This window comes from Myxocyprinus asiaticus, chromosome 23 (assembly GCF_019703515.2).
Source record: "Myxocyprinus asiaticus isolate MX2 ecotype Aquarium Trade chromosome 23, UBuf_Myxa_2, whole genome shotgun sequence".
Lineage (NCBI taxonomy): Eukaryota > Metazoa > Chordata > Actinopteri > Cypriniformes > Catostomidae > Myxocyprinus > Myxocyprinus asiaticus.
The window spans coordinates 15,688,829-15,714,209 of record NC_059366.1 but is presented as its reverse complement, the minus strand read 5'-3'; the positions used below and the strand labels follow the sequence as shown (position 1 = coordinate 15,714,209).

At 40.0% G+C, this 25,381-nt stretch overlaps 1 protein-coding gene across 3 annotated transcripts in view; it reads right to left on the bottom strand.

The window, feature by feature from the left end:
• Nucleotides 1–25,381, bottom strand: part of tet1 (tet methylcytosine dioxygenase 1) — a 74,613-nt gene that overhangs the window by 8,793 nt on the left and 40,439 nt on the right. For 2 of the 3 annotated variants that reach the window (XM_051651650.1, XM_051651651.1), the window contains exons 3-7: nucleotides 16,174–16,224; nucleotides 4,142–6,215; nucleotides 3,649–3,739; nucleotides 895–988; nucleotides 206–414 (exon numbers count right to left, since the gene is read on the bottom strand). In XM_051651650.1, the coding sequence (XP_051507610.1) occupies nucleotides 206–414; nucleotides 895–988; nucleotides 3,649–3,739; nucleotides 4,142–6,215; nucleotides 16,174–16,224 (2,519 nt within the window). Of the gene's footprint in view, nucleotides 1–205; nucleotides 415–894; nucleotides 989–3,648; nucleotides 3,740–4,141; nucleotides 6,216–16,173; nucleotides 16,225–16,361; nucleotides 16,677–25,381 lie in introns of those variants that run through there. The other variant, XM_051651652.1, reaches the window with a different exon arrangement.

The following is a 25,381-nucleotide window of genomic DNA, read 5'->3' as shown; positions in this document are numbered from 1 at the left end:
AGATGGCCTCAAATCTAACAGACATGGTCTGAAATACACAAAAACTCCCAATTGTGATTTCATAGGGTGTTTTAAGAACTTCAGGGGCTCATGCCTCACTAACACCATCAAAAACAACCTCCAGAATGTTTTTTTATATAAGTGTGAGGGAGTGTATGCATGAATCATTCCCACACACTCTGTCCGTTTGTTATTGGTGACTCACTCTTCATTGAGGGCACAGCGGCGGCTAGTGGGTGAGCCATGTTTGCAGAGAGTCTGTGTGAGCTCCTGGTACAGCCTGTCGGCCACACCGCGTGGGATCCCCTCCCAGGCCAGGATTAGAATGACGACCACTGCGTTTGGACAGCAGTGACCAGCACGCTGCCGCACAAGACACAACAACTTCTCTTCCTCACTTCCACGACGTATGATCTGGAAATTTGACACAAGCACACAGTGTATGTGCTGCAACCTCTTCATAGACCCGTTTACACCTGGCCTCGTGTGATCCGAACTCAAGTAGACAGCCTCATCCTAAATGTTTTTTGATCTGATTTATCAACATTCTGAAGGTATACTGTAAAAAGTGGTAACCTGAAATTGTTACCTTAAGGAGCTATTTCTACTTGATTTAACCCTTCAGATTAGTTTTGTTGGTGTAACCTAATTTATTCAGGTTCAATTAGTGATTTAAATAAAACCAGTTAACTCAGCAAATTTTTTTTAGGTAAAATGTTGAATTTTTTTCCGGTGCAGTAGACTAATTTAAGATGCATGTTACAAACAGGTTTAAGCAGTGATGTGTCTCGCCTCAGTCAACTAACCACTTGTGATCAGATAATCCAAGATGGATCTTAATACCAGATATAAACAAGGCCATAGACTACAATGTATGTCATACTGGTCACTGACCCACTTGGCGATTGGGCAACCCTGCGAGCTCCGCCCCTCTTTGCCAGTATACACCACAACCTCCACACGGACTGCGTTGCCTTTCTCACCATACCTGTGATGAAAATAGTGCAGTGAGCAAAAGTAATTGCTTACTTTGTGAGGGGTAAAGTTAAAGGGTTAGTTAACCCAAAAATGAAAATTCTGTCATCATGTACTCACCCTTATGTTGTTCCAAACACGTTTTACTTTATTTCTTCTGTGGAACACAAAAGGAGACGTAACGTAGATGTGAGCCTAACATTCTGCCTAATATCTCTGTTTGTGTTCCATGAAAGAAAGTCATACAGTTTTGGAACAACATCAGGGTGAGTAAATGACAGAAATTTCATTTTTGGGGCAACTATAAGGACCACTGCAGATCCTTTATGTCATAAAAATGAGCCGGTTCTTTATAGTACTAGCTAATAAGTTTTACGCTTTTCAGTATGAATGCAGGGCTGATGGGAAACATCATCACCACAACATGAGCCGGCCTTAACTATAGTCAAGTCAAGAAAGCTTTTTTGGCATGATTGTTTTTTTTAAAGTTTTTATTTTTATTTTTATCCCCTTTTCTCCCAATCTGGAATGCCCAATTCTCACTACTTAGCAGGTCCTCGTGGTGGCGCGGTTACTCAACTCAATCCAGGCGGCGGAGGACAAGTCTCAGTTGCCTCCACTTCTGAGACAGTCAATCCGCACTTCTTATCACGTGGCTCGTTGTGCATGACACCGCGGAGACGCCGCATGTGGAGGCTCATGCTACTCTCCACGATCCATGGACAATTTACCATGTGCCCCATTGAGAGCAAGAACCACTAATCACGACCACAAAGAGGTTACCCCATGTGACTCTACCCTCCCTAGCAACCGGGCCAATTTGGTTGCTTAGGAGACCTGGCTGGAGTCACTCAGCACGCCCTGGATTCGAACTCGCAACTCCAGGGGTGGTAGTCAGTGTCAATACTTACTGAGCTACCCAGGCCCCTCCCTTTTGGCATGATTGTTAACATTTTACAATATTGCCAAAGCATTTAAAGAATAGAAATATACAATAAAGAAAACAAATAAATGCAATAAAAGGCAATACAAGTGCAAAAAAACAATACAATTAAATTAAATTAGGTTTAAAGTAACCACAATGTTATATACTGTACATAAAGTGACACACATGCTCATCACCGGCGGTGCCTGTTGGTAGCACAATAATTGTGCTACACATGGTCCCTCAGGCAATGGCACGCTGCTACATAGCTGGCTGCTACGGATGCCGTATATCCCTCTCCTAGGATGATTTTTTATTTTTTCCTCATCTGTCAATGTGAGGAAGTCTGAAAGCAATTTTAAGAATTGTGGTTTGTATTTGTCTCTGATGTTTTTATATTTTTCGTAGTGTAGGAGAAAGTGCATTTCTGTTTCGACCTCACATGTTCTACAGAGTTTGCAAAATTTTCCTCTTTCGGTTTCCAATATTTTTTGTCTGCCTTTTTCAATGGCTAGACTGTGGTCACTAAACTTGTATTTAGTTAAGATTTGTCTTTGTTTGGTATCTCTGACGGTACTGAGATATTCTGCCAATTTATATTCTCTATTTAAAGATCTATAGTATTTTAGTGTACTTTGTGTTTTGGTTTCATTTTCCCAGTGTTCTAGATAGGTGCTTTTGGTTAATTTAACGGTATAGTTTACATTTATTTTTGGATCTTCGGTAGTGTTTGTATCGGACTAGTTAGTGTCAAGCTTAAAAAGTTTAATGACCAGCTGGCTAAGAGGGCTCTTTTTGAGATTTATCTCTTCTGTTTGTAGTGCTTTCTATTGGAGGGTGTTGTGTGTGCTAGATTTGAGATGTTTCCAGAAGGTGAGGGTTCTTAACTATAGCTGTTTAGCAATAACCTCTGAACCTCTGTGGTGAAAATTACTATATGGGCCCCTTGAACCCAGTCATGGGCTTCCTGTTGCAACTTCTAGAGAGCATGAAAGTGTGTTTCTACTGAAATACATCTGTGGTTGCTACTTTGTAGTTAAGTCTGAATCTACATGCAGATTTCAGTGTGAATGGCAAATAATTTTGCACAACAGTTTTCCAATGTCAATGGTCAACCGTGATTCTGCAGATTAAGACATCTTCCAGGATCTTTTGTTAGTCCTGGAACAACACAGTCCTAACATTAACCCCTACACTTAACCATAACCATAACCCTAAACATAACCTACATATAAAATCTGAGTGTTATGACAGGTTGATAAGAACGGTGTAACATTATATTACCTTCAAACCTAGCGCTAAACTCTTACTGATTGATAGGAATGTTGTTCCAGGACCAACAAGGATGTTGATCCAGGAACATGTGGGGAAATTATCATTACTAAGGGATCCTAAAACGTATAGTTTTCTCTGCATATTAAAGGGTAGTTTACACCAAAATTACAAATCTTACATTATATACCCACCTGTTGTTGTTCCAAACCCAAATTACTTTCTCCTGTGGAACACAAAAGGAGATGGTAGGCAGAAGGTTAGCCTCAGACACCATTCACTTTCATCGTATGGAAAAGAGATGTCTAAGGATGACATTCTCCCTAACATTTCCTCTTGTGTTGCACAGAGGAAATAAAGTCATACAGGCTTGGAAAAATTTGAGAGTGAGTAAACGATGACAGGATTTTCATTTTTGGATCAACTAACCTTTAAAGCTGGGATAAGAGCAAGTATTTTAATACTGAAAAAAATACCTGTTCTCTATCATCTCTCTCACTGCTGCTACATTCGGGCCAGTTCCAAGGTGAGTGTAGTACGGACCCTCCTCCTTCTCAATAATTTGTTCTGTGGTAAAAATTATTAATGGTCAATAAAAAAAAGTTAAAAAGATAAAAATAAAACTTCAGATGGGTAGACCCAACTTAAGATGGTAGCTGTGTTTAGAACACGGTAGCTGGTTTTTAGGTAGTGTAAACTGGTCATTAGCTGGTCCATGCCTGGTAGACCAGCATGGACCAGCAACAAACTAGCTACAAACTGGTCATACCAGCTTAAGGTGGTAAAGTTGGGTTTTGGAACATGATTGCTGGTAAACTAGCAAATGACCATTTTGGACCATCTAGACACCAGCTATGTTTCAAAAAGCTACCAGCTTAAACTTTATTTTCCAGCAAGTTTACTAGTAATTTTTTTTTCTTTTTCTTTCAGTCTACAGATTAAAATAATGAAATGGTTATTGTGACTTACCCACACAGTCACAGGAGGGCAGTTCAGTGGATTGTTTGGAGGGGGTGTTGAGCAGGTTCTTGGTTGGTGTGTCCAAGAACCTCATTGGAGACTCCAAAAAGCTGTTTAGAGTGTGCTTGGGGGGAGTCTGTTCTCCAGTGTATGGCAAGTCACCATTTTCCAAATGTACAGTGGATGTGGACAGCACCGTGACGCCACCAGACTTCTCCACTTTGTAATGTCCATTTAGATTTGTGTGCAAGTGTTGATTATAGTTGAAATTGTTTGTTTTATGGTTCACCCCTGGGCTTTGTGGCAAGTCTTTGCAAAGTACACTGGGCATGGTGTGCTGAGGTTGTTGTTTAGCACCATGGTTTAGCACATCATAGGTTTTCGATGCCTGAGAAATCATGTGTTGTTCACATTCATGCTTCCTCCACTGGCAAGCACCAAGATGGTCATTTGTATGATTGTGGAAGAGTCCATTTGGCAGTGATACAGTGTTGTCACTATGCTCGTGTTTAAAGTGAAAGCCATTCTGTTTCCCAGAGCCTGTGATTGTTTCAAAGTCTAAATGCTCTTTCTTCAGAGAGTTGCTGTAATATAAGAGCTGCCTGTTCTCATGATGAGCTTCTGCTATGTATTTTTTCAGGTCTATCTGAGCTTGTGGAAGATATGGACTCCTTTTGTGCTGAAACCTCATCTTATGTTGCGAAATGGTTTTCTGGATTGTGGCCTTGAGCGGGGTCTTTCTGTTGGGTGTCCTCTTGGCCAGTGGAATCCTACAATGGTTGTCCTCAACTTCACCAGCTTTCTTCTTAGATATTCTGGGTTTTGAAGGTGCCGTTCTAGGTTTCCTTTGTTTTCTCGAGTGCTGCCCCAAAATATTATTGTATTTCATGGTCTGAGCTGGCATTCCTTTCAGCGGACTGTTTTCTGAGACTTGCTTCGATTGTCTTGATTGGATCATGAATGCAAGTTGCACCAATTGAGCAGCAACTTCCTCCTCATCCCTCTTTCTTGAGATAGGAGTCCCATCACCATGTTTTACTTTCTTAAAAGTGCCTTCTAACCTGTCAGCTTTACAAATTGCTTGGCCATATCTTTGGTTCTCTGCAGTGTCCGATAGCTTTTCACATTCTGAACTAGCTACCAGAAGATCCTTCAAGGAAAGCTTTCTGGGGGTAGGTGCACAGCGCTGATTTTGGGTGAAGTTTGCCTGCCTATTCAAAGGGCTGCGGATGACAGATGTCTGGTGCATGGATGAACTAATTACTGAGACCTTGTTAGAGAAAATATCTGAAACTGATTTAGCCTCCAGAGGAGGTTTGTGGTTGCTTGAAGCAGAGTATGTAGACGTTGGGTTTTCTTGCTGAGTGTCCTGGTCTTCTGTTCTGAAGGGCACCGTTTGTTGAGTAGCTGCCAGTTGGGTCAAGGCCTCAATAGCTATAGCCTGATCAACACTAATATTCCTATGCTGGACCAGAGACTGGACACTGGGTAAAGATAGTGCAATGTTATCTTGCTGAGGAGGTTTTGCTGGTTTTCCTTGAATTGACTGACACTGATCAGGCTCTTCTTTCGGCTCAGATTTTAAAGAACAGATATCTGAGGCCTGAGGCCCAAAAATACCTTTCCTATCTGTACTACAGAAGCAGACTACAGCTGCTAGAGTGGATAAAGGATCCTCATAGCACCCGTTAGACTCTAAGTGCATTGAGTGCTGGTTATCTATCTCCACCGGTTGCTCCTCCAGTTTGATTTTCTTCAACGGAACTGTCTTTTCTTGAGGTGCCTCAAGTTCATGAGTCATGGTTGTAGTTCTACAGGACAGTTCAGCATGTTTCTCAGTGTTTGGGTTGATGTGTTCAGCACCATTTAGAGTAGTTTGAGAGATGAGAAGGACAAATTTGCTATCAGTGGTCCAGGGCTGCTTTCCAGGAGGTGCTGTTGCCAGGCCATGCTGGAGAGGCGTGAGAAAATCAGGGACATTGTGTGTTTGGGATATGTAATGCTCTTCTTCCTCTGGTGACACACTGGTCTCCTCCATCTGCTCCGAGTCTGTGCCATTTACTGAATTTAACTCTGACTCAACCTAGGCAGTGGAAAAATATAGACATGGTTCAGTATGTTCTAGTTGTGGTATGAATCAGTGCACACTGCTATTGGTCATCATAACGTATGAAAGCTGGTGTCATAGTTGATCAGAGTTACATCAGGGACATTGCAAGTACTTTTTTGTGGGGGTGTTTATGCAGTATATAAAAAACAAAAACAAAAGTAATTTTTAGTCCAAGTCTTACGAAAATAGTTCAACCAAGATCACATAAAATATGGCGACACATCAAGAACATCAAACAATGTTTCTTGCATTTCTCTTTACTAGGGCTGGGAATTTTCAATAATTTTGTATTCGAATATTTGAGCTCATAAAAAACAAATACTCAATTATTTGTTTATTTAAATTAAGTTTATTAGTGAGAAAGAGACATTGTGAAATTATTATTTTTTTAATTATTATGGTAGCGTCACCATTTCAAAACAAGCTTATATTTATAACCTAAACAAGCTTATATTATATCCTGTTTTTTTTAAGTTGAAACATTTTAAATAAGCAATTTGTGTAAACAAAAAATATAGAACAAAAGCATTTAAGCTCACCCAAAGCAGAGAAAAAGAAACCGCTAATAAAGTAGACTGGCGCAATAATGTAAAGAACATATATAAACACTCGGCATATAATGGTTATCAAGTTTATATTGTTTCACATGTCATGTTCCTGTTGAGAAAAACAAGCATATCCACATGCTCGGGTGAAAGTCAGCTCCTTAGTCTGTTAACAATAAGGCTGGCTGAAGAGAAAACTCGCTCTGCCGGTGTCCTGAAAATATATGCTACCTATCAGGATGTGCTATCAACATTATATTCGCATAGTTTTAGGGTTAGGGTTTGGGGTAGGGTTAGGGCTCAGTACAGCCTCACACCATATCACACTATTTGATACAGTGGCATGCAAAAGTTTGGGCATCCCTGGTCAAAATTTCTGTTGCTGTGAATAATTAAGTGAGCAGAAGATGAACTGATCTCCAAAAGGCATAAAGTTAAAGATGAAACATTCTTTTCAACATTTTAAGCAATATTTTTATTTTGTAAAATTTTAGAGTGAAAAAAGGGAAAGGAGCACCATGCAAAAGTTTGGGCACCCCAAGAGATTTGAGCTCTCTGATAACTTTTACCAAGGTCTCAGACCTTAATTAGCTTGTTAGGGCTATAGCTTGTTCACAATCATCGTTTGGAAAGGCCAAGTGATGCAAATTTCAAAGCTTTATACATTCTCTGACTCCTCAAATCTTGTCCCAACAATCAGCAGCCAGGGGCTCCTCTAAGCAGCTGCCTAGCACTCTGAAAATTAAAATAATTGATGCCCATAAAGTAGGAGAAGGCTATAAGAAGATAGCAAAGTGTTTTCAGGTAGCCGTTTCCGCAGTTCATAATGTAATTAAGAAATGGCAGTTAACAGTAATGGTGGAGTTCAAGTTGAGGTCTGGAAGACTAAGAAAACTTTCAGAGAGAACTCCTCATAGGATTGCTAGAAAGGCAAATCAAAACCCCTGTTTTACTGCAAAAGACCTTAAGGAAGATTTAGCAGACTCAGGAGTAGTGGTGCACTGTTCTACTGCACAAATATGACCTTCATGGAAGAGACATGAGAAGAAAACCTTTCCTACATCCTCACCACAAATTTCAGCATCAGAAGTTTGCAAATGAACATCTAAACAAGCTTGATGCATTTTGGAAACAAGTCCGGTAGACTGATGAAGTTAAAATATAACTTTTTGGCCGCAATGAGCAAAGGTATGTTTGGAGAAAAAAGGGTGCAGAATTTCATGAAAAGAACACCTCTCCAACTGTTAAGCACGGGGCTGGATCGATCATGCTTTGGCCTTGTGTTGATGCCAGTGGCACAGGGGAACATTTCACTGGTAGAGGAAAGAATGGATTAAATTAAGTACCAGAAAATTCTGGAAGCAAACATCACACCATCTGTAAAAAAGCTGAAGATGAAAAGAGGATTGCTTCTACAACAGGATAATGATCCTAAACACACCTCAAAATCCACAATGGATTACCTCAAGAGGCGCAAGCTGAAGGTTTTGCCATGGTCCTCACAGTCCCCCGACCTAAACATTATCGAAAATCTGTGGATAGACCTCAAAAGAGCAGTGCACACAAGACGGCCAAAGAATCTCACATAACTAGAAGGAAGACTGGGCGAAAATCCTCCAAACAAAAATTGAAAGACACTTAGCTGGCTACAAAAAGCTTTTACAAGCTGTGATACTTGCCAGGAGGTGTTACTAAGTACTGACCATACAGGGTGCCCAAACTTTTGCTTTGGGCCCTTTTCCTGTTTTGTTATTTTGAAACTGTAAAAGATGAATGTAAAAAAGTAAAATTGCTTAAAATATTTAAAAAATGTGTCATCTTTAAGCCTTTTGGAAATCAGGCCATCTTTTGCTCACTTAGCTATTCACAGCAACATAAATTTTGATCGGGGGTGCCCAAACTTTTGCATGCCACTGTAGCTATATTGGTAGCATCCTCATAGGTATTATCTGCTTACACATAAGAAGTGCTACCTAGGATTTTAACACATTTCTTGCTGTTGTAGTACATACCGATAGGTTCTCCCGTGCCTCCCGACATGTGCTACCCATGTTTTAACTTTACATTTCACTGTTTTTACTGCTGGTAGCACATCCTGAGCAGGTAGCACAGATTGTCAGAACACCGGCACAGACGTTGCAGGGACACACAAATAACAGTTCACTAAGCGACCAAGTTTGTTGAAGCTCTTTCATAACTGTTCACCTTCCCATCACCGATAAAATGACACGTTATAATGACATAGGACTCCAGTTAATGCTGTCCAACTTTCAGATGTAATGGCCACGAAGTGTACCGCCCATAAAGCTTAAAGTAGTTTTGAGATTGGAAACCATGCATTTATATTGAAGCTCTATTCTCGCAGTTATGGTTTTCCATGGGGGAATGTCGTAGTCTGGCTCAAGAAACTGTATGACTTGCTTAAACCCATCTCCCTCGACAAAACTTAAAGGAAACATATCTCTCGCAATCATCAGGTTAGTAGTCTTCTTGCTCGGGGTACATCTGCACCTACCCGCAGTGGTGAACACAGTGATGGACAGCCGTCTTTCCTCATTCGATTGGTCAAGTTAGATGTTTAAACTTGATATGATTTCTCACTGTGGTGGTGCTATTATGATAGCTCAGTTTCACCTGACAAAGCTTGCACATGATATGTTGATCATTTTGATCAAAGTAATTCCAAACTTTGCTGCGCCTGGAAGCAGACGACGCCATTCTCCACCCAATGCATTAAGTTATAACTGCGAGTTTTAGTTTGGGTATTCAGGATTTAATGTGCATTTCACTGTATTTACGGCCAGCTAGGCAAAATGTGCGAAATTTAAGTATTTTTACTTGAAATATAGCATAGCACAGCGGTACAATTACGAGGAGACCAGAGGCCGTTCTTTTTTTATAGATGTCTATGGAGGAGATGCTTCAGTATGCTGAATAACCTGCTTTTATAAGGAAACAGCTAATCACCTAATGAATTGGCCGCATGTATTACACTGAACTTTGTGTGGAGATTACTGTGATAAAATTGCTGTTTTATAAGAGAAGTTACAGACAATTTTGCAAGAAGTAGATGTCAGTTTACGGTTCAACCCATTCATTTGTATGGTCTCTGCAAAATGCGATTTACTGTTGTAACACTCTGAACATTGTTCATTGATGTCAGGGCAATTATATGATTGTATAAGAAGACTCAGGTGATCCAAGTTGACCGTTATGCTCTCTCTCCTATGGTAAAGCCTTGGAGGTTGATATTTCAGTATAAAAGAATCTCTGGCATCATGATGTCATGGCAAAAGAGCCAGTGAGGTTTAATGTTATTGACATTGACGTGTTACAACAGGTGCTTTTTTAATTTTGAAGTGAGTCACCGTAAACTGCTATTGTATGGAATTAGCTATTGCAACATTCTTTAAAATGTGTTTTTTAGTGTTCTACAGAAGAAAGAAGTCATGGGTTTGGGATGGCAGAATTATCCTTTTTGGGTGAATTATTCCTTTAATTTGCCATATTGCAATCCCAAAAATGTAAAATGCTATTTGAATCTCAGAATAAAAATGTGTTTAAACAGACGTACTATTAAAGTGTTCATAATTCTGTATTTATGGTTTTTGTCTTTACAATATGACTAACATTTTTCATAAAATTACATAGCAGAAAGCATTGAATACATATATATATATTTTAATTAAAGTGATGGTTCACCCAAAAATTACTTTCTTTCTTCTCTAGAAGTCCAAAGGGGACGTTAGCAGAATGCTAGCCTCAATCACTACATCTTTTTTCTATTTAATGAAAGCGAATGGTGACTGAGGTTAACATTCTGCCTAACAAAAGAGAGAAAGCCATATGGGATTGGAACAGCATGAGGGCGAGAAAATGATGACAGCATTTTCATTTTGGGGTGAAATTTTATTACCCTTAATTCATTTATCAGTTGACAGAATCCTTTTATCCACCTTTTTCCTGAATGCGGAAATGTTCCATGACTGATAACAGAGGACTGTTTTTGTTTTCAGATCTCCAGTGTTTTCACTCACATTGGCGTATGTTCTTAGCACATAATGTGATGTCTAGCGTATTAAATTTGTAAAACCTGCCAAAAAGCATGTGTCTCCATAGTGCCGATACTTTATCAGTCACGATTACCGTTTTTTTCCCTGTGCCTCACTCGTCAAAGTTTAAGGAGTGGGTGGATGATGTAAGCTATGGACGGAGGTTAGTTACGTTGATATCATTAACTACATTGAGTTGTTATGACAGCCAACAACTGCACAAGTTAAGCCTACCCTGGACTCATTTTTACTTCAATTAACATTTAAAATGTTTGTGGTTCTCTATCTGGAATGCTCATTTCATTGCTTCTTATGGAGATCGGAACCAGAAAACAGTCCAGTAGCAATTACAATAATCATGGCAGCACCTTAGCTGTAAACTTCAGTCTAGAGGCAATGAAAAAACAAAACTGTGTGAACACTTTCATAGAGTGCCTGGCTTCATATAATGCTTATTTCTAAGCTTAACCTAAGTGCCGCTCATAAAAACTATTTTACTACTCGTATAAAGCACTGTGCATAAGAAGATTAAGTCCTTGAAGTCTGGCAGTTACTTTGCGAGTATCTTGTGGTTTTTATGTTATTAGTATTTATAAGCTAGATAAATTTGTCTATCAGTGGAGTGTGTACATACATTCAGCAGCACCAACAATGTAGGATTTAGGAAAACTTCATTTATCATTAACACTTATGCCAAGAGAGCGCTAATGCAACAGAAAGATCGAAACAAGAGTGAGGCAATCATTTGGCAGCTGCTGCAACTGTTATTACTGAGAGTAAAACAAAGGGAATGGTTATCGGCTCCTCTGATGTTCCCATCCAAAAGTAAAACAAGAAAAGCAGTCAGCATTAGATGACAAAGTACCGGATGGGGAATAAATGGGCAGCCAGTGTAGAGGTTTGATTTACTTTCTTCCTGCAGTGCAGAAGGATAAACTACTGTTGCTATCAGCAATGCTTCACGCCTGGTTATTTTCATTCATTAATTCTGATCTTATAAGTATGAAATAGGTTTAATGGAACATGGGCAATGCTGTGAAAACACAATGAAAAAGACATTGCAAAAGACATGAAGGTTTGTACTCAGAGGTAGTTTGTTTGTGCAAATTCTGGGTGAACCTGCAATGCTCCAGTTGTTAATCTAATGCTGGTGTTCTCCAGGGAAGACAGCACTGATACACATAAGGTCTCTTTTGAGTTTACATTGTCATTTTCTAGTGAATGCTTGAAATTATAACCAGACATTTGTAGATGGATGTTTAATGGCCAGGGGATTAAAGGAGTAAACTGCTTATAACACAAAGTTATAGACTTTATAATATGCTTTCTTTTGAAGCAGAACGTCAAAAGAACTGGAGCTAATTAAAATACTAATTAACGCTCAAATGTAAAAACTGAAAGTTAAAGGGATAGTTCACCCAAAAATGAAAATTCTCACATGATTTACTCACCCTCATGATATCCCAGATGTATGACTTTCTTCTGCAGAACACAAACAAAGATTTTTAGAAGAATATTTCAGCTCTGTGGGTCCATACACAGCAAGTGAATGGGTGCCAAAATGTTGAAGCTCCAAAATCCACATAAAGGGAGCATAAAAGTAATTCATATGACTCCAGTGGTTAAATCCATGTGTTCAGACACAATATGATAGGAATGGGTGAGAAACAGATCAATATTTAAGTCTTTATTGTCCTAAATTGTCCTCTCTGCCCAGTAGGGGGGCGATATGCACGACGAATGTGAATCACCAAAAAAACAAGGAGAAAGTGAAAGTAAAAGAAAAAGGACTTAAATATTTATCTGTTTCTCACCCACACCTATAATATGGCTTTAGAAAATATGGATTTAAATATTGATGTCATATGGCTCTCTTGTATGTTTCCTTTATGTGATTTTTGGAGCTACAAATGTCTTATCACCATTCACTTGCAGGACCAACAGAGCTGAGAAATTCTTCTAAAAATCTTCATTTGTGTTCAGCATATGAAAAAGTCAGACATATCTGAGATGGCATGAGGGTGAGTAAATGATAAGAGAATTTCTATTTTTGGGTGAACAATTCTGTGATGAGGAGGAGGGTGGGGCCGGGCCGTGACTACGCACACCCTGCCCCCAAATGGGCTAATCAGCTGAGGAGAGGGATAAGTGCAGCGGAATGTGGCATTTCGAGAGAGAGAGAGAGCCACATGCAGCTAGCATGGGTGCGTTTATGTTTTGTGTCTTTTTAAGTTCCTATTAAAATATTACTTTGATTGTTCAGCCAGTTCCCGCCTCCTCCTTTCCCATTAGAGCCTTGCTACCATTGGTGCCGAAACCCGGGAAGGAGAAGGTATGCGCTGTCGTGGGGTCCTCGCCACTGTCATCCACCCAAAGTAGCAGCCATGGCCATCCGCCGGGGGACGGAGGAGTTGCTGCCGGCCGCCTGGAGCTGTGGAGCCGCTGCCAGGGGCGGAGGAGTTCCCTACCGGCCACCAAAACATGGAGGGGCATTCAATCTGCCAGGGGTCGGAGGACTGGCTCCGGTCTGCCTGGAGAGGAGTGGCTGTCGTCTGCCAGAGGGTGGAGGAGTGATCGAGGACCAGGCGACAACGTGTCTGGGAACCACCAAGCACGTTTTTTTTCTCTCTCCTCTCTCTCGCTCACTGCTCCGCCTCGCTCTTTCCCTCTCCTCTTTTTTTGTTTTTGTTTTGTTTTTCCCTCCCCTCGTCCCCCTACCCTGCCTTAGAGAGGTGGGAAAAAGCCTGCCAGGGTTTCCCCAGCCTGAGGCAAAGGAGGGAGGAGTGTGACGAGGAGGAGGGCGGGCCGGGCCGTGACTACGCACACCCGGCCCCCAATTGGGCTAATCAGCCGAAGAGAGGTATAAGTGCAGTGGAACGCGGCAGTTCGAGAGAGAGAGAGAGAGCCACATGCAGCTGCCATGTGTGCGTTTATGTTTTTGTGTCTTTTTATTTAAGTTCCTATTAAAATATTACTTTGATTGTTCAGCCGGTTCCTGCCGCCTCCTTTCCCATTTGAACCTTGCTACACATTCCTTTAATGGTGACTGACGCTAATATTTTGCCTAATCTCACTTTTTGTGTTCCACAGAAGAAAGACATGGATACAGGTTTGGTACAACATGAGGGTGAGAATGAGAATGCTGACAAGATTTTAATTTTGGGGTGAATTATGCCTTTAAGGAGATATATCTACCTTAAAATGATCTTTTAATTGGTCTAATCAAGTTCAGTCAGTTTTATTCAGATGCAAAGTTCATTTTTTTTTCGATTACCTGACAAAACTTTTTAAGAGTTGTGAGAGAAATGACCAGAAATGAAAACATATTTAAAACATAAGTTGATTATACTGTATGTACTAACGTCCAACTCCTCAAATTACAGAATCAGAGTAACAAAAGCTTTTATGTTCATAAACAAAAGGAGAAAGTATATTAAGAAAGTAAACAAATCTGCTGCATACTTTATGTATATTCACATGGATCAAAGACAACTGTACATTACAATCATCTTCGAAGTATGTCCTGAAACATGGAAAGCTCAATGTGTTTTTTTATTGAAAACATCACTCGACGTTAGGAAGGACGACTTGCGCATTCTTAGAGCGTCAAACGTTAGTCACTCCCAGCAGTGCCTCTGCGTCTTTGTTTCTGACATGTTGTGTCTGAAGCCTTGAAAACTCCAAAGAAAGTCACACTTGACTTTGCCTTCTTTTCACTGTAGTAACAGCTCCCCAAGACATACACACACCCCTAGCAACAGCGTGCCTCCCTTAGGAAGCGTTTTCAAGGAAAGTTAGAGCAAAAGGGGAGAGGAGGAGAGATCTGACTCCCCGTGTATCTCACCGCAAAGCTTAAACACCATACTCTCATTCAATGTAACAAAATACAGCTTCATTCTATGACAGAATGACACATGGTAAAGAATTATCACATGCAAGGTGCAAAAAAAGCATTGTTTGACATGTGTTCATTATTTAGGAGGTGGGTAGTTTGTGGGTAGCTATTTTAAACAGCATTTTGTTAATATATTTATGAGCTCGTATTAATTGTGAGACTACATGGAATATGTATACTGTACTTTTTAAATTGTAACAATTGAGACTTAACAATTTAATAGAAATGGTGACCAGTTACAGCACATAAAATATACACTGATATATTGATTTTGATCAAGACATTGATGTTTTGTGCCAACTACCCAGGTACTGAAAAGTTAAGGGAATATTCCGGGTTTAATACAAGTTAAGCTCAATCGACAAAATTTGTGGAATAACTTTGATTACCAAAAAAAACAAAAAAACAAAACAAATGTAAGTCTTTTTTTTTTTTTTCTATAAGCAAAACATTTGTTTACTGTAAAGCATTTATAATGGAAGTGAATGGGGGTCAATCCATAAACAATAAAATACACTTTATAGCCAAAAGACATAACAAAATGCATGTTAACATGATTTTAGTGTGATAAAATCACATACTAATCTCATCTGTGTAAAGTTATATCCAATATTACAACACAGTTTTCATGATGATGTTACGCTGGTAAACCCTGTAATTTGTTAATCACTGATATGCTGGTAAATGCCTGATTTTATCACACTAAAATCATGTTAACACGTATAATGTTAACGTCTTGTGGTTATACTTTTGAAACTGTCAGTACTTTAATATTTATGGCCTTGCCCCATTGGCGTCCATTGTAAATGACTTACTATAATCAGAATTTTTGCTTTTTTTTATATATATACTGTATAAACAAGGGACGAGTCTAAATATTTTTTTGTGAAAATCTGTGAGCTTAATTTGTTTTGAACCCAGAACATTCCTTTAACAATCGCTCCGAAAAAAATAACACTTCTCTCATACGTGCAACTTTACAGTATGTCGAGTTGCTCGGTTACTGCCAAGACAGTCTGGTGAATCCCCTCTAAACACATCAAAGTCAGTAGTTTGCTCAAACTGCTTTGCGTGCAGTTTCACAGCGTTAAGCCTTTGCTGTTACCCGAATTCTGAAAAAGCATGCTTCCTTCCTGGTGTGTGTGTGTGCGCGTGTATTTCTCTGAAGTTATGAGTTTTCTTCATTCATACTCTGCCGCTTTCCTGATTCTAAACTTCACAGAGAGAAGTTAATCAGCGCAGCGCAGGTGAATTCACACCACTGCCCCTCAGCCAGCCTAAAGTCTATTAAACACTGATTTAAGACACTCAATAACTGCATCAAAAGAACTACACAGCACAAAATGTTACTTTAAAGAAACAATCAAAATACAGAAAAGACTTAAATGCTGCTCTACTATGCCTAAAACTTTGGTACAAAAAACATAGAAGTCTTTTACCTTTGAAACTCGCTTTTTTTTCAGTGGTTTGGAAATATCCTTGCACCCTACCTGAAAGAAGAACCAAAACATTAGTCAAGATAAATGATCAATGCAGCAAAGACAACAAGAACACACATACAGTCATAACACTCTATTTATAGCCTGACTGAGACGATAGCCATTAAAAGCCCAGTCTAGGGTTGTACCTTATCATTCCTCAGAGGCAGACCCTCAATTTTAGGCAACATAATCCTAAAAGGTGGCCATCTTGCCTCCCTCAGCTTCAGAAGAATAAGTGGCTTTAGTGGCAGATGCAGAGCGAGCAGCCCAGGTTTGCATGATCAGTGCAGAGGAGAGAAGCTTTGGATGGCTGTTGCCGCAGACACCCGACACATGCCTCTCGCAGACACAGACAGCACCCTGTCAGCCAATCGCATAGGGACTCCAGCGGCTTGTAAATGTATCAGCCATGACCAGACCCTCCTAAACAAAGGATCTCCTATGTGGTTTCTTACTCTACAAGAGCATGAGGGAGAGAGTTAAGCTGTGGTCTGGACACTCACGGCACCGGACTGGAGTCCAAAGCCAATTGAGGAGGGAGCTTGTGCAGCAGTAGTTCAAACAAGAAAACAACCTTTGCAAGCAAACTCAGAATGTTGAGATACACAGAATATATAAGTGCACTCTACCCAGGCAGGTGCACTTTTTGGTTCTGGATATAGCAGGCATTTATATTTTATTTAACTGGTGTCTGCAAAGATATCCCTATGACAAATGCAGAACTGCAGTAAAGGTGAAATCTCTGTCTTAAAAAAAAAAAAAAAAGGATTTACATAACCTATAACATTTATGTGATTCTATGGGATAAGAAGTAAAAATAAGAAATAACATTTTGCATATGGAAAATAAAGCCAATTTCTTGGACCGCTGATTTAAAAAAATATATTGTGATATTATTTTTGTGACAGTTATGCACATTTTACCCCCAGTTCTCATTACCGCAATGATTTAAAAAAATGGCCATTATGATGTTCTCATTACCGCAAAAAAAAAAAAAAAAAAAAACGTATTATTTCAATTGTAAAGTATTTATACATTATATTAGTACACCTTGGTACAGCCTTTTATTTTCACTGATTTTAATTTAAAAAAACATTGTGCAACAGCATAGTTTTTACTGTAACATAATAAACAAAAATAGCCTGTTACGGTGATGAGAATCAATGGTAATAGTAAAAGTAGAACGTCCTGACATGTTATGGTAGTGAGAATTGGAGGGTAAAATGTGCTTAAGTGTCCTGAAAATAATAAAACAATGCAAAAAAAAATAATGGTCCAAAATGTACAGTATGCTTTATTGACTTCATGCAAAATGAAATTATTATTATTTTTTTATTATTATTATTGGGGTTAAATATGAGCAGGACATTTCGTTGTCAGGATTTGTGAGAATCATTTACACAGTATTCTCACACTTTTCCAGTCATTCGTGATGGATAAAGATAAAAAATAAAAATAATAAAACATTTGATAAAGACTGCACTTATAAAGAGCAATTTCTAGCAGTATAAATATTTTAGAGCTGTGAATTTATAGGAAGACAAAAAAAGATTCACTATGACTTCTAAAGATTTAATTGATTTCCATGACTATAACAGGCCAAGAAAACACAAAAAAAATTTCCCTGTTATTTCCACGTTTTCCATAACCGTGGGAACACTGCTGACAAAGCAATCACCTCTATTCTTGCAATAAAAATAAAATCCACAAATGTGCCTAACCCATCAATGATGTAATGCAATATGAAAAAAAGCATCAATATATGATGAGAGTATGACGAAGCGTGCTGCCTCACAGCTGTTTTTAAAACTGACATCACGACATTGTGCGTCACACTCTCCCTTTTTCTAGGAGGATGTCAGACACTTCAGGGCACACAGTCGTGCTCTCTCTCTCTCTGTCTCTCCGTGGAGACGTGTGTTTAGAGTGGATGTGACAGCGCAGCCGCAGACCCTTTGTCGCTGCACTGCAGCTGTCACACAATCTAACGTTTAGGGCAGTCTGCCTGAGCAACATATGTCAGAGGAGGTCAGATAAGGACAAGGGAAAGCAACAGCTACTTTTAGCATTAGCTCAACTACTGAATTCAAAGGCACCGGCTAATGCAAATGCAACTGTTTTTTTACCGACATACTGTGATCACTGCATATGGCAAAAACACCAAATAAGTTATTTCAATATGTCTTACCTCTTTTGATATATAAACTAAATGTACGTATATACTTCAATATTACACATTTTTACAGTGCCTGCAAACCAGCACTGTATTAAAGGTGCACTCAATAATTTTTGTGTTTATGTTGTCTTGGACTGACACCTAGGGGAGGGGATGCAGCATCACAGTCAGCCATTAATAAAAAGTATTCAATAACTGAGTGGTTATTGAGATTAAGCAAGTAGTATTCAGCTGGTCATGTGATCCTAACATGGCGGTCCCCATTAGGGGACCCTCTCCTTGTAGGACAAAACAGCTTTTATAAGGTACTGATGTGATTGGAGTCATCAACTTATGTGAGACGTCATCATTTTATACATTTGTTTTAAAATGACTATTTACTACAACATTTTAATGAGAAAAAAATACTGAACGCACCTTCAATTTTCCTTAAATACAGCCGCGGCCCGTGTATTTTAAGTCTAGGCCTTCAGTGCAATTCATGCCATTAAGAAAACACAGTTTCACAATGAATAAGACACCGTATCATACATTATGTGGCAGTCAACTAATAATAGCAATTGACATTTTAAAAACATGTCCACGCACAAAAGCCAGAACTAAGGAGGGCTAATACCAAGAAAAAGCTCTCTAATAATATTTGCGATTTAAATTTTGCTTGCAATACATTTTGTTTCGTCAGGGTACACGGTTACTTTTTAAAACTTGATCCGACACTGAATGCTCAAGCAGCCTAATTTACACTTAGAAAACTCCAGAAGCTATAACAATGCAAAAAGCACTTACCAATTTGCTTAAAGTGAAAATCTGTCCTCCCTTCCTGTTTAATTCATCAATCGCACGATCATGCAGAACATCTCTGGTTTTTAACATCTCAATTTTAGTGATGACAGCCGACTCGTCAGCAAGATCTCGCGCTCTTCGCTTTCAAATTTCATACATCAATTAAAGCATGATTGCGTCACTCAAGGCCAGCTAGAAGGCCTGGACTGGGACATATCCTAAAGACCACACCCACCAAGAACAAATAAATCAATCTGATTGGCTGATGAATCTGACAATCTGACTTTAGATGTCTATTCACTGCACTGTTGAGAGATTCTGTGGAAATTCTGAAGGCCTGACGGGGTGGAGCTCAGACTCACGTGCTGCTTCGGGCATGTGATTTGTGAAACAGTTGTCACACTTTGCTTGTAAGCATAGAGGAATAAATTCTGATTGGATAAACTTTTGGTTTTTTGCTATTTGTTTGTAGATGAATTAGGAGACGAAAAGCGATTCTCAATGAGAATGAAAGGATGAAAAAATATGTATTTATTAGGCATGTTACGCCAGCAGACGAGGCTTTGCTGGCCCTGAGTAATCGCCACTGCTTAAATAGTCTGGTAAGAATTTGTTCTAAACCCGTAACTCTTAAGTATTAGACTTCTGCACGTTCTGCTTAACATACAGACTCTATTCAAACTTTTTTTCATATATCATTTAAGCCTTAGGTGTTGGTTTTTTGCAAGAGTAACACTTTTAAAGAGATTTAAGATTGAGAGTCACACGACATCATGCAAAATTTGGACATGTGAATGGCGATCTCTGAGCACTTTGATAGTTTTAATACCTTTTAATGACATAAACTGATAAGATTCGATACACTCTGTTCCATAACTGTTCTAGGAGGACAATATGTCAAAGAATTAAAAATCCTCGGGCTCTGGAGACATTAAAAAACACTTGCATGCTCAAGCTGATACCCCTGAGAAGGCCGCAGACCAGGGAGTCGATTTGGTTGGAAAGTTGCGGGAAATGCGGCGAGAAATGTTGAACACGTCGGCAATGCTGACGAAGGTTATTGGAGGCGCAATTTACTGATGTCGTCACAAGAGTGGGGTATGTTGAGAAACGGATCGATTATCTGGAGTCATCGGAGAGGGAATTATCTGCTAATCCGCTAGTGACCAAGGTGGATTTTGAGCGTGTCTGGGAGAAGTTGGTGGACATGGAAAACCGTAGCCGGCAGAATAACGTCCGTATTGTGAGAGTCCCAGAGAGAGTGGAGGGACAGAATATGGTGGAATTCCAGGACGAGCTCTTTCCAAGTTTGCTCGACATAGCAGGCTATAAGCTGGAAATCGAGTGAGCTCACAGGGCTCCAGCTCAACGATCAGCTGAGGGAGACAGGCCCCGATCAATTCTGGCCAAATTTCTGAGATTATCCGATAAAGATCTTGTGTTACATAAGGCGAGGAGTAAAGGAAGGCTTTCTTGGAAGAACCACAGCATTTTCTTGTTCCCAGACTTTGCGAACTCGACAAGAGAGAAACATGATCGATTCAAGGAATACAAGAAACTTTAACATTAACGGAAGGCCACTTTTGCACTGATATTTCCGGCCAAATTGAGAATAGATGCTAAGGATGGCCGTAAAACATTCACATGCCCACAGCAAGCGATGTCCTTCATAAAGCCAATGTAAGTCATTTGCTTATACTCATGTTGCAGCCGAATGGACCGGCTCACTGAACATTCGTTTGACTGTCTGAAGAATCTGCACTCTCATTTTGTGCTGGTTCCGCCTAGCGGCTGGAGTTTATTTTGTAGAATAGTACACCTTTAGGACAGTTTTGTGGATGAAGCTACACGCTCTTTGTGTTTATTCTGCCTATTGGCTGGGGTTTGTTTTATAGACTATCTTTTGCTATGTAATTCTGTCTCACAAAATTTTTATAGCATCACCGGACTTGAGCAATCCGATGGCAAAGTTGTCGTGGAGGTTCTCGTAGGCGTGCATGGACTGTTTCAGTTTGGAGGGATGGACGCCAGTTGGTGCTGTCGTGCGCAGGGTTAATGCACACGTTTTACTTTTTTCTGTTTGATTGGTTCTGGGGAATGTTTGGAGTTTGACTGTTGCACTAATGTTGGAATGTGGTCTTTATAATCCTGTTTTTGACACACAATCTATATTCTTACATGTCAAAATGTCAAATGTTAATATGAGTGGATTGTCTCTCTCCACGTGGAATGTGAATCCCATAAATAGAAGGAAGGTTATTTCTAGTACCCGACCGATATATTGGTTGGCCGATATTAGCCTTTCACCGATATATCGGTATCGGCATATATGTTTACCGATATGTGCCGATATAAAAACTTTTTTCCAGAACATATAATGCAGAAAACAATGCTTTAGAATTGGTGTCATAGCGTAGTTTGTCCAGCAGAGCACACTCGGATTCCATTGTTTACAGAGCTGACTCTAAGCTGACGGTGGCTCTGCAGACAGGGCGGAGTTGAGCTGTGTTTCTTCACAGTAAGCTGCTAACTAGTTTGTGAATTACATACTGGAAAATTAATAAACAATGACCCCATCATTTTCCCTTTTCAATATTACTAATATAATGTTAACCCTGTCCCTGACAATCATGTCACTCATGTTTATCTTTGCTATAGTTTGTCAGTGCAGTTAGTAATGTAGCAGATTGAAAGGTAAACATCAGAGCAACTTTTTGCAACTCAACAGACAACGGTGCAGTGGTGGATTGTGTCTGTTGAGTGTTGATTTCATGCTGTGTTGTTACCTAGTTGGTGGAACACAATGCTGGAAAGTAAAATAAACAACATCTGTCTTTTACTATCTGTGACAACGAGCTTATAGCTAACTAGCTAACCACGTAGCTACTTTTATTGTTGTCAATTGAGTGGAAGCTTATGAGTAAACATGTATTCACCAAACTGTTTTGTTCAGGATTTACAGTTTGGTATCCCCTTCAACCGAACAATTCCAGTCATTGCATTTATAAAATGTAATATCTAAAAGTCCGGTTTTCCACCGTTGAAAGTTTCCCCTGAACTTACCCAATATTTTGTTTTATTATTATGCATTCGGTCTCAGACATTTGGCTCATTGGTCACTTCCACCTGAGAGAGCCCTCTCTGGTTTTGTGTTGAACAGGAAGTTCTTGCCCCTATTTCGCCATTGCAATGCCTTTCTATCAAACCGGAGAAGTTACACCCCGTTATCTCGCATTTGCACTCGGTATGGACAAAAGTGTCCAGAGTGTTTAATTTGGACAATTATTTAAATGTAGCCTTGAGCATATGGCTGAACCCAAAATTATGTATTAATAAGTCCCCTATATGCTGGACAGAGTGGATTGAGAGGGAGGTTAATACACTCGGTGACCTATATGAGAGTGGAGTGTTGAGATCCTTTGAAAATATGGTTCAACATTTTGGGATTCCCAGGTCTCAGTTCTTTAGGTATTTACAGATGTGCCACCTGCTCTGTACTATTTTTGGGAGTAGTATACACCCCCCTAAAGCGGCAGATACTCTTGGAGTGGTGATTACTGCTTTTGGAAAAGGTCACGAGGCATCAGTGTATTACTCCCTGCTAATTCAGAGTCTGGGGGACAGACCTTTGGCTTCTCTCAAGAGATAATGAGAGAAAGATCTAAACTTGGTATTGGAGGAGGGAGTGTGGGCTAGGATTCTAAAAAACATCAAGTCTACATCTAGAGATGTAAGGGTGCGACTTATGCAATTTAAGATTTTACATCGATTCTATTGGACCCCCTCTAGATTGTAAAGGTTTTGTCTGAAAGACACACCCACCCCAATATGAAGATGGAGATACAATCCATGTTTTTTGGTGGTGTGTTAAGATCCAAGAATTTTGGTTGAGGGTTCAGAGTTTTATGTGTGATGTATTGGGCACTCAAATTTCATTTTGCCCCAGACTCTGTATTTTAGGTGTTGAGGCGGTCATTAAGATAGGGGATACATATAAAAAAATTTGGGTCCTAGCCAGTGTTATGATTGGCAGACAGATTGTGCTTAGGGGATGGAAGTCGGCTGGAGCACCCTCATTTCAAGAGTGGTGCACAGAGATGGGGAGGGTGGCGGCATTCGAGGAAATGTCATGTAGAAGGCTAGGCAATTTAGTTTCATTCAATAAAAAAAATGGGGCAGCTATTTGACCTTCTTGGAGGGCTCTCGGGGAGGTGCAGTGGAGAAAGAAGTGTAGTTTTAAATGTGTGTGAATATTTGTATTTGTTTATTATTTTATAGATATATATACACTATATTGCCAAAAGTATTCGCTCACCCATCCAAATAATTGAATTCAGGTGTTCCAATCACTTCCATGGCCACAGGTGTATAAAATGAAGCACCTAGGCATGCAGACTGCTTCTACAAACATTTGTGAAAGAATGGGCCGCTCTCAGGAGCTCAGTGAATTCCAGTGTGGTACTGTGATAGGATGCCACCTGTGCAACGAGTCCAGTCATGAAATTTCCTCGCTACTAAATATTCCACAGTCAACTGTCAGTGGTATTATAACAAAGTGGAAGCAATTGGGAATGACAGCAACTCAGCCACGAAGTGGTAGGCCACGTAAAATGACAGAGCGGGGTCAGCGGATGCTGAGGTGCATAGTGCGCAGAGGTCGCCAACTTTCTGCAGAGTCAATCGCTACAGACCTCCAAAGTTCATGTGGCCTTCAGATTAGCTCAAGAACAGTGCGTAGAGAGCTTCATGGAATGGGTTTCCATGGCCGAGCAGCTGCATCCAAGCCATACATCACCAAGTGCAATGCAAAGCGTCGGATTCAGTGGTGTAAAGCATGCCGCCACTGGACTCTAGAGCAGTGGAGACGCGTTCTCTGGAGTGACGAATCACGCTTCTCCATCTGGCAATCTGATGGACGAGTCTGGGTTTGGTGGTTGCCAGGAGAACGGTACTTGTCTGACTGCATTGTGCCAACTGTGAAGTTTGGTGGAGGGGGATTATGGTGTGGGGTTGTTTTTCAGGAGCTGGGCTTGGCCCCTTAGTTCCAGTGAAAGGAACTCTGAATGCTTCAGCATACCAAGATATTTTGGACAATTCCATGCTCCCAACTTTGTGGGAACAGTTTGGGGATGGCCCCTTCCTGTTCCAACATGACTGCGCACCAGTGCACAAAGCAAGGTCCATAAAGACATGGATGAGCGAGTTTGGTGTGGAAGAACTTGACTGGCCTGCACAGAGTCCTGACCTCAACCCGATAGAGCACCTTTGGGATGAATTAGAGCGAAGACTGCGAGCCAGGCCTTCTCGTCCAACATCAGTGTCTGACCTCACAAATGCGCTTCTGGAAGAATGGTCAAAAATTCCCATAAACACACTCCTAAACCTTGTGGAAAATATTCCCAGAACAGTTGAAGCTGTTATAGCTGCAAAGGGTGGGCTGACATCATATTAAACCCTATGGATTAAGAATGGGATGTCACTTACTCATGTGAGTTAATTTTTTTTTCGACTAATTAAATTTATAAGTTTAGGCTTAAACATTATGAAAGCTGTGAAATACTGAAGTTGTGTGCGATCAGTCTTCTGCATTTCCAGGAGACCTGTTCATGTAAAAGTCAATCATATAAGTTTACATTTTACATTTAAACAAGATATGATGTGTAAGAATAATTACCAGCACTCATGAAAATCTCCAACAATATTTATTTTTATATTTTATGAAGATGTGAATGGTCTTTGCCGAAGCAAAACTAGTTTTTTGGTGGTTGGTAAAGTGTTATATTTGCTTTGTAGCACATTTATGCTACAGTATGTGGTAACTAGGGTTTTCTGGATGGTTGCTAGGGCATGCGATGCAGTTGTTAAGGTGATCTCTGCTGTGTGTTTTGGCGCATTGCTACAGTATGTGGTTGCCAGGTTGTTACTATGCTGTTGCTAAGTTGTTTTCTGTGTTTTTTGCACATAGCTTTGCACTTGACAGGGTGTTCTAGGTGGTTGTCAGGTTGTTGCTATGCTGTTAAGTTGTTTTAACTGTGTTTCAGTACATTGCTATGCAGTTGCCAGGGTGTTCTGGATGGCTGCTTATTGGCTCCATAATCCCATAAATATGATCATTCTGATGTGACTTCAATGCGCCATTAAAGGGATGATTTGTTTAAAAATGAAAATTCTCTCATAATTTTCTCACCCTCATTCGATCCAAGATGT